Below are 9,341 nucleotides of genomic sequence, written 5' to 3'. Positions count from 1 at the left end.
ATGCACCGCGGCAGCCGCGGTGGCAACGGCGCCCTTGAGGGCCGGGGGCCGGGGAATGGTCAACAGCCATGCTCATTCTCGCGAGGGCCGGCCGCAGGCGGCGCCCAACTGGGGCTGGCACATTTGGCGGAGCACCTGGCCACGTTTTCGCGCGGCGATGGGGCTGACCTGCCCGGGCAAGTCACATGCCCGGAATTTTGGGGGCTTCCCCGAAAAATCGGCCCCGGCGTCCCCGGGCGACCGCCCGCTCGGCCTTACGGCCCGGGGTGCGCCATACAAAATGTGCGCGCCCTCTTTGGCTTCCTTCCATCCGGTCGCGCGCCCCAGCTCGCAGGGGGGGGGGGGGGGGGGGGGGGAGGCGTGTCGGGCCGGCCCCCTGGGCGCCCTCGTGCTGGCGCGGCAAGGGCCCGGGAGATACATCGCAACTCGGCCTCAAGCTATGGCGGCCGTGGCCGCCCGGCCGCGCGCGCGCGCCCCGTGTCCCGGAGATTAGATAGGCCTTCCTGCCGGTGCGGCAACAGCAAGGGCAGCGGCGACGGGGCAGAGGCCCCTCGGCCGGCCGTCGTCCCCCCCGCTCCCCCGAGGAGGAGGGCGCGCCGGCCGGCCCCGGCGGGCCTTTCGCCCACAACCGGCCCCGACCGCCACCGCACCGGGACGGCGGCCGTGGCCGCCTCTCGGAGGCGGAATGCCTCTGCCTCATCGTCGGCAGGCCCCGCACCCCCCGTGTCTCAAGCGGCTCGGTGCGTCGGCGTGGTCCGACCAGACCCGGAGCGACGCGGGGCGAGGTTGAAACCGCCCGGGCGCGGCCGGAGTGGCCCCCTGGCCGGCCGCCGCCCCCCCGGGGGGGGGGGGGAAGGGGGGGCGGCCCGCCCCCCCCCCCCCCCCCCCCCCCCCGGTCGAGCCCGCGTCCGACGCGCCCCGATCGGGGCGCACGCGCGCGACGGGACCAGTGCGGCCGGCGCTCGGGCTGCACGCCGCCGCCGGGCGCAGGCGCGGGGCCCCAGCCAACCGGTCCGGGGCCACTTCGCCCGGAATCCGGCTCAGGGGCCCCGCCCTGTGGAAAAGAAGCCTTGCCGCGGGGTGCTGGTGGGTATGCGCGCGCGTGCGCGCCCCCGCATGAGTGCCCCAGCGGAGGCGCCGCCCTTGACTGGGGGCCAGCGCCTCCGGGCGGGGCCGCGCCCCTGCGCGCGGAGCTCACCGGCCAGCCCTGGCGCTGACGGGCAGGTGTGTTGCATGTGCCTGTGTGTGTGTGTGTGTGTGCGTACGTGCGCGTTCCTTCACATGTGCGCGTGTGCCGGCGCGCCCGACCCGGCCCCACGGGCCGGGAGATCCCCCACCTACGCCCGGTGGTTGCCGCCCCCCTCGCGCCCGGGGCCCCGCGCCCCCGCCAGCCAGGGGCTCTGCCCGCTGGGGGTGGTGTCCGTGTCACCCCCGCCAAGGGTCTAGCTCTGGGCGGCCGGCGGCAAGGACCGGCGCTCGCATGCACCCATCAGCCCCCGGCGGCGGCGGCGCGGCGGCGGCGGCGGCGGCGGCGGCGGCGGCGGCGGCGGCGGCGGCGGCGGCGGGACGCCGGGGCACTGATCCCCCCGAGGCCGATTGGCAGCCCGTTGCCGCTCGGGGCATGGTCCGTGTCCCCCTCTCGCCCCTGTGCTGGGTCCCGCCCCCCGCCAGCACCCCTGGGGGGGGGGGGAGACGCACCGAGTCCCCCGCCCCTTCTCTCCCGGGTCGCTGGCTGATTGAGCCAGCGCCGGGGAAGCCGAGATGCCCGGCCCCGGCGCCGGTGTCGGACAGCGCCCTAGATGCCGCACGGCCCCCCCCCCCCCCCACACACACACTTGCCGGCCACCAGGGGAGGGCCGGAGAGTGGCGCGGGGAAGCCACCCCCATTCCCGCCACCGCCACCCCGCCAGGCATCCGGCGAGGGAAGATCGCCGCCCACTGAAGATGCTGAGGCGTGGTCACCCCCGGCCAGATCATCCAGCAACCCCGCCTCCCGCCTCCCGCCGCCCTGCCCGCCCTGCTCCTCCTCCTTCTCCCCCCTCCCCCGCTCCTCCTGCCACCTGGGCCGCCTGGCCCCTCCCCTCTCTCCCCTCTCCTTCTCTCCGCTCTCCTTCTCTCCCCCCCCCCCCGCCTCCTCCCTCTCCCCTCCTCTCGGCCCCCACACCGACACCCGTGTCCTCCCTCCACGGAGTCCAGCGCGCGACACTGGAGCCCCCATACCTTGCGGCCACGGCGGCCGCGTCTAGCCCCACCCCGGGGAGACCCCTGACCCCGGGGCCATCGGTGGCCCAGGACGATGCCACGCCCGACCCATCGCCGCCACACACACCGACCGTGGTGGCCGGCCCGGCGGCGCCCGGAGAGCCTGTCGGATCGGGCCCACCGGCCGGCCTGGGCCCGGCCATGCCCGGCAGCGGCCCCCCTCCGGCGGGCCTGCCGCACTCGCGGTCGGCGCCGGACGGCCTGTCGGGCCTGTCGTCGGCCGGGCCCGGGGCCGTGACCTGCGCGCCGCCATGCCGCGACCGCGGCCGGCCCATGGCCACGCCCTCCGAGGGGGGGGTGCGCCCGCGCGCGGCCCCCTGCCCATTGAATGCCGCACCGGCGGCCACGTCGACCTCCTGCTCGTCGGCCCCCTGCTCGTCGGCCCCCTCATGCCACTCGTCGGCGGCCGTCTCGCCGGCGGCCTTCTTCGTCAGCCCCACCCCGGCGACGTATGACGCCTCCAGCGACTCGCTGGCCCTTTCGCCGGGGGTGGTCTTCCCGACGGCCGTCGGGACCATGAGCGACAGCGGCGTCGCCGTGGCCGGACCGAGGCCCGGCGCCGCCGTTGCCGGGCGCGACTCCGGCGCCGAGTCCGATGGCGGAGGCCCCGGCGGCCGGAGCGACGGCGAGTCACGCTCCACCTCGGCCTCGCTGTCGCACCATCTGCGCGATTGGCTGGTGCCGCGGCGGCCGTCGCAGATCGGCACCTCGGCCTCGGCCTCCTCGTCCAGCTGCTCGTCGGCCAGCCACTCGCCGGAGGCCGCGCGCGGGGGGGCCCCCGGCGGCGGCGGCGGCGGCGGCGGCGGCGGCCCAGCCGAGGCAGGCCCGGCCGACAGCTCGTCCAGCTCCTCGCTGGCCGCCAGTCTGGGGTTCACCTTCCGCCGGCGGACCTCCTCGGCGGTGCAGGCCCGCTCGACCGCCGGGGCCGATGCCCCCGGCGGGCCGGCCACCCCCGGGGGCGGGCCATCTCCCGGCGGGGGCCCCGCCTCGCGGCCCGTCTCCACCAGCCAGCTGCCGGATGTGCCGCTGGGCGGGTCGGCCACCGACCGGGGCCCGCGCGATCCGACCGACACCTTCGGCTGTCCGGGCTCGCCGGCGCGCGCCGAGCAGCTGCCCTCCCACTGGACCACGCCCTCCGGGGCCGAGGTGTCCACCCCGAGGCCGCCGTCCATGGCCATCATCGGCGGCCGGGCCAGCTTCCGCGCCCGGCCGACCACCCTCGGCACGGCGGATCTCTCGCCGGAGCTGATGCTCGCCCCGGCCGGGGCCGGCACCGGCACCGGCACCGGCAGCTCCTCCGATCGGGACTCCTCGCCCATCGACAATACGGCGGCCACGCGCTCCGTGCGCCACCTGCGCACCGAGGCCGCTCTGGCTAGCTCCCTGTCGTCCTTCCGCCTGCAGGACCCGGCTCCGGCCGGGGGCCCGGCCGCCGCCCCGGCCGTCGATCTCCCGTGCGTGCAGCCTGGCCGGCCGCCCTTCCTCGGCCATCGGCTCGAGGCCTGCTCCTGCCCTGAACACCCACACGCATCCTCTCCCCCTGTCCCTCTCTCTCTCTCTCGCCCCCGCCCCCGCCCCCGCCCCCGCCCCGCCCCCTCTCGCTCGCTCACACACACGCATGGACGCACGCACACATGCTCGATCTCCGGGGCTCGGACCACAGGCCCGGCCTGCGCTCAGACGCCCCGCCCAAGCCGGCGGCCATCCAGACGCGCCTCCCCTCGCCGCGGGAGGAGGACGAGCACCAGGCCCAGGACCCGGGCTCGGCAATGGCGCCGCCGCGCTCGCGGCCCCCCCTTCCGGCCGGCCGGCCGGCCGTTGCCACCAGCACGCCCCCCTACCACCCGCCGGACTTGCCGATGCCCACGACGCCGGCTCCGCCACATGGAGCCGATCCCGCCGGCGCGGTGCCCCCCTCCCCGCGCAAGCGTGTCCCCAGTGAGTTCCGCATGGGGCACACCCTCGGTGAGGGGTCCTACTCGTCGGTTCGTGCCGCTCCCTCCCTCCCCCCCCCCCCTCCCTCTCTCTCTTCCTCTTCCTTTCGGACCTTCCTCGCGCTGCCCACTTGCCTCCTTTGCCTCCCGGCGCGGGCCTGGGACAGCGAGCTCCAGCCGCCTGACACCTGCTCGCCCATGCCGCCCTTCTGGCCCCGGGGCTTTCCCCCCCCCCCCCCCCCCCTCACCGCCTGCACTCCTCCCCTCCGCGCAGGTTGTCCATGCCGTGGAAGTCGGCACCGGGCGTGAGTTCGCCATCAAGGTCGTCAGCAAGGCCCACGTCATTCGCCACAAGAAGGTCAAGTATGTCAATGTGGAGAAGGACGTCCTGCATCAGCTCGGCCGAGACTGCTTCATCCATACCATTCGTCTTCACTACACCTTCCAGGACACGTATAACTTGTGTACGCGCCACGACCCAGCGTCCCCCCCCCCTCCCCCTGCTGCCAGGCTGCCCGCCACCGCCGGCCGCCAGCCCTTCCGCCTGCACGGCTCCGTCTCCTGACCCTGACATATGTGCCTCTCGCCCCCTGGTCGGCCGTCTGTCGCCCGAGCATAGACTTTGTCCTTGATCTGATGCCCAACGGGGAGCTCCTCGACTGGCTGAAGAAGGTTCGTTTGCCCGGGCGGCCCCCCTGCGCCTGTGGCCTGTGGTCTTTTTTTTTTCAAAGCCGCGCGCCTCGGCGAATGTCCCTGGCAATCGCTCACATCTGTCCCGTGCATGGCGGTCCTCGCGTCTCTTTCCCTTTGGGGGGTTCCTGTGTCCGCAGGTTGGCTCTTTCGACCTCGAGTGCACAGTTTTCTACTCGGCCGAAATTCTGGCAGCCATCGCCTATATCCACAACTTGGGGATCATCCACCGGTGCGCCATCGTGCCCCCTGCACCGACGCCATCCCAGCAGCATGTCCTGACGCCCGGCCCCTTCTCGCTCATCCCCCCCCCTGCTCCCCCTTGCTCGCGGGCGACGCACATGTCAACCATGCATCCACTCACCCACCCACCCCCCACCCCACACACACACACACAGCGACCTCAAACCCGAGAACATCCTGCTCGACGCCAATATGCACATCAAGCTGGCGGACTTCGGCACGGCCAAGCTCTTCACACGGGATGAGCTGGCCCAGCTACCCCCGCCCGCCGGGTCCAGCACCTCGGCCAGCGGATCCTCCTCCAGTTTGGAGGCCAGCCGGCCGGGGTCCGCCGCCGGGGCTATCCCCTGTGCCGGGCACATGGCCGGGTGCTCGCCCGCCTGCAGCCTCAGCAAGGAGCGGTGTGACCTGCTGTGCGAGCGCGACTCGCGCCTCCTCCGGGCGCACTCCTTTGTCGGCACGGCGGAGTACGTGTCCCCGGAGCTGCTGCAGCAGAAGTACACCACCACCGCCTCGGATCTCTGGTCCTTCGGGTGCATCATCTACCAGCTGCTGTCCGGCCGGCCGCCCTTCCGCGGGGCCAACGACTACCTGACTTTCCAGCGCATCATCAACATGGAGTACTCCTTCCCGGACCTCTTCCCGGACACGGCGCGCGACCTGGTCGAGCGTCTCCTGGTGCCGGACTACCTCCAGCGCCTGGGCAGCGGCGAGGCCAATTACAAATCCATCCGCGCGCACCCCCTCTACAAGGGCATCGACTGGGAGGGGCTCCACCTCCAGGTCCCGCCCAAGGTGCGACCGCGCCGCCCGCCGGCTGCCTTCCCCTTTTGCCCCGGCTTTTTGTGCACTGCCGCTGACGCTGAGCGCCCCTGTCGCCTGCCCGCCCACCTACCCGCCCAGATCGCGCCCTATCTGCCAGCCACATCTGACGAGCCGGAGTGGCGGTCCGAGTTCGATGACAGCATCAGGTGCGCTGCCGCCATGTGGATGCCCCTGTGCCGCCGCCATGCGCGCATGCCCGGGCCGAGCTAACGTGCACGCTGTCCCACCATCCTGCCCCCTCCCTTCCCCCCCTCGTCGCATGATCTGCTTTCCGCGCGGCGTTGCGTGGCCCGGCCTCCAGCGTGATGAGCTACGAGCGCGACAAGGCCAGCGAGCACGCCTCCGAGAACAAGCACCCGGACAGCGACTTCGACGACTACTACGACGACGACGTGGTCACCAGCGACACCGAGAGCATAGACCCGCGACATGTGGCTCGGTCACACCCGGCCACGCCTATGCCGCCGGTGTCCGGGCCCTTCGCCCCGCAGACCGACGGCACAAAGCCCGAGCCCTCTACCAAGTGGTATGTTGCCGCATTTGACCCTCGCAGCCCGCCGGGAGGGGGGGCCTCATGCCGCAGTACTTTCCCCCTGCCTCGGCCCCCGGAGAGTCCTCTTCTCTGACGCCTACCTCCCCCCTGCCCCCCTGCCTGCCTGTAGGAATGCCTTCCTGTCCAGCGGCGAGTCCATGGTATACTGCGGGACAATCAACAAGCGCCGGGGGCTATTCGCCAAGACGCGCCAGCTCCTGCTGACCGACCGGCCGCGGCTGCTGTACATCTGCCCGGAAAAGGTGCGACGCCGGACATCCTGTGCCCACCTCCTCCTCCTCCTCCTCCTCCTTGCCCTCGCGCACCCTTTCCCCAGGCCCATGCCTCATCTGCCCTCGCGCTCTGCCCTCGCACTGACCTTGGCTTTTGCGCCCCCTCCTCTCCGCCTGCAAAACGCCGATGCCGTGCAGTTGCTCGTCCGCGGGGAGATCCCCCTGTCGACCCAACTGAAGCCCGAACAGAAGAGCAACCGGACCTTCTTCCTGCACACTGTACGTGGACCCGGCCCATCCTCCTTTCGCATGCTCCCGCACGCCTCCTGACGCCCCCCCCCCCCCCCCATGACCAGCCAACCCGGACATACTACCTGGAGTCCCTGGCCAACGACGCCGAGGAGTGGTGCATCATGATCAACACCATGCTAGACAAGTACGAGGAGGAGCTGGACCTCCACGCCTCGCGGGACTCCCTGGCGGCGGCCCGTGGGACGTGACCGGATCTCCCCTCCCCTATCCTCCCTCTCCTTCCGGATGCATGTGTGTCCCTCCCCCTCCCCCCCCCCTCCCTGTACAGCCATGTAAACGTACACATACACACAACACATACAACTACATACATACATGTTCCCCCTCCCTCCCAGCCATATGTGCCCCCCGCGCTCCATTGCCGTGGCGGCCTGTGTCGCGTCGTACAATGCCCTGCCCTCGTGTCCTCTGCCACAGCCCCCGCTCCATCGGGAATGCGCATCCCAAAGGGGCGGCTTTCAGAAGATGCCCCTTCCCAAAGTGCCCTCGATCGGGCCGACCCACCCCCAGGTGGGGAATGCTCCCCGCAGGGGGTCCGTGTGTCGAGGATACATTTGATGATCGCACGCCGCATGTGGGGGTCGGAGGGGGGGGGGGGGGGGGGGGGGGAGCTGCATGCGCGGTCGCAGGCGCAAGAAGCAAGGCCAGGGGACTAGGGAAGGCGTGACCGCAGGAAGTCCGCCGTCGGGCTGCTGGCGAACCCCTGCCGGCTGGCGAGCAGGGCCTGCTCCACGGCCGCCGCCGCCCCGGGCAACGAGCCCACCGTGCTGGAGAAGACGGGCACAGGCCCGGGGCTGGCCCTGACGCCGGTGCCGCCGCCATCGCCGCCGGTGCCGCCGCCGCCGTCGCCGCCGACAGCGGTGACTCCCGACAGCTCGGGCCCCGTCGCCATGGCCAGCTGCAGGGCCCGGTTGACCGGCCGCTGCTCGTCGGCGGACATCGTCCCCGAGGGACCCTGGTAGCGGAACCGACTGAGCAGCTGCTCCATGGAGGCCTGGCCCGGAACCGGCGAGGCCGGAACAAAGCCCCCACTCGAGCCAGGGGTCTTGCCTGTGCGCGAGCCCGCCCGCAAGGGCCCACCGCCAGCCGCCGACGAATCGCCAGCCTCACACATGGCCATGTCGCCTCCCTCCTCCGAGCGCCCGGCCGGCTCCCCGGCCGAGGGCGCACCGAGGGAGGCAGCGCGCCCGCGCGTGCTGGCCATCATGCCAATGACCTGTGCCCGGGACATGGTGCCAGGATCAAGCCCGGCCGGGCTCCGCGGGCCAGAGCGCGCACGCTTCCACCGGGCATCCAGGTCGTCCACCACCGGGGTCGGGGACCCCGGCGCATGCAGGCGCATCTGCGCAAAGTAGGCACTCGGGGAGATGGGCGACGCCGACACCTCAAGCTCGAGCCCCACGCTGTCAGCCTCGCCGCTGGACACCCGCGGGGACATGGCCCCTGCAGACCCCCCGGCCCAGGGCGACGCCCCATGCACACCGTCGGCCCCGGCCCCGGGCCCCACGCGCTGAGCCGACCGTGACCGCGGCAGCAGCCCGGTCCCAGCCGGCCCGGCTGCCCGCTGGTGGTGCCGGGTGCCCCGTGCAAAGAGCCGCGTCGATGCCGACTCGCGATTCAAACTCCCGGGCGAGGAGAAGGAGCTCAGCAGCAGCGACCCGCTCGGGCTGCTGGTGGAGTCGCCGCTGGAGTGCGACCGAGGGAAGCCCCCGGTACCCGGGGCCCCGCCGGGCCGCCTCCCGGACCCCGGGGTCGATCCCGCCGAAAAGTAACTGAAAGAGGAGGAGGAGGAGGAGGAGGAATACGACGAAGATAGCAGAGTGGCGCTCTGGGCATTGATGGACCCCGGGGCCGAGTTGGACCGGAAGAGATCCGGCAGCGGCGGCGGCCGACATCCAAACACCTCCTCATCCTCGTCGTCATCCACCAGGTCAATGCTGTCCAGCTCGTCCAGGCCCTCCGCTGCCCGGCGCAAGTCCGGGAACAGGGACAGATCCCGTCGTGGGGGGGCCGCCGACTGCAGGGGGTCCGACCGCGCCGACCCGGGCCCCGGCTCCGGGCTGGCCAGGAAGTAGGGCGACGCCTGCTGCTCGGTCAGATGGTACCCGGCGGCCACCGGCGAGCCGGCCGACCCGCGGCCGCGCCCGCCCAGGCCGAAAGTACGCCGGGGAGGGGGCACAGGCTCGGGGCGCCCGCCAGCCGGTCGCACCAGAGCCGCCGATGTCAAGCGCTCGGGCGGTGGCGATGCGTTCCGGGCCGGGGCGCCTGACGTCGGTATAGGCGTTTACATGTGTGTGTGTGTGTGTGTGT

The 9,341-nt window shown here is 72.9% G+C and overlaps 2 protein-coding genes across 2 annotated transcripts; both read left to right on the top strand.

Moving 5' to 3' along the window:
• Positions 1-1,480: 1,480 nt before the first annotated feature.
• H696_02711 (AGC/PDK1 protein kinase) lies at positions 1,481-7,359 on the top strand (the record flags this gene model as incomplete). The annotated part of the gene is made up of 12 exons (XM_009496618.1): positions 1,481-1,624; positions 2,197-3,716; positions 3,926-4,247; positions 4,471-4,660; positions 4,816-4,868; positions 5,027-5,118; positions 5,285-5,924; positions 6,033-6,100; positions 6,256-6,480; positions 6,617-6,749; positions 6,918-6,998; positions 7,076-7,359. The coding sequence occupies 12 exons, from the start codon at positions 1,481-1,483 to the stop codon at positions 7,217-7,219; spliced, it is 3,612 nt and encodes a 1,203-aa protein (XP_009494893.1). The 3' UTR covers positions 7,220-7,359.
• A 271-nt stretch (positions 7,360-7,630) lies between these two features.
• H696_02710 (hypothetical protein) lies at positions 7,631-8,807 on the top strand. The gene has a single exon (XM_009496617.1). It carries the CDS (start codon positions 8,018-8,020, stop codon positions 8,384-8,386), a length of 369 nt encoding a protein of 122 aa, XP_009494892.1. The 5' UTR covers positions 7,631-8,017; the 3' UTR covers positions 8,387-8,807.
• Positions 8,808-9,341: the final 534 nt, after the last annotated feature.

The sequence above is a fragment of the Fonticula alba genome (assembly GCF_000388065.1).
Source record: "Fonticula alba strain ATCC 38817 unplaced genomic scaffold supercont2.4, whole genome shotgun sequence".
Lineage (NCBI taxonomy): Eukaryota > Rotosphaerida > Fonticulaceae > Fonticula > Fonticula alba.
This window is presented reverse-complemented; position numbering and strand designations above follow the sequence as displayed.

Coding starts and splice junctions, on each gene's coding strand:
- H696_02710 (XM_009496617.1), top strand. CDS start 8,018: ATGGAGGCCTGGCCCGGAACCGGCGAGGCCGGAACAAAGCCCCCACTC.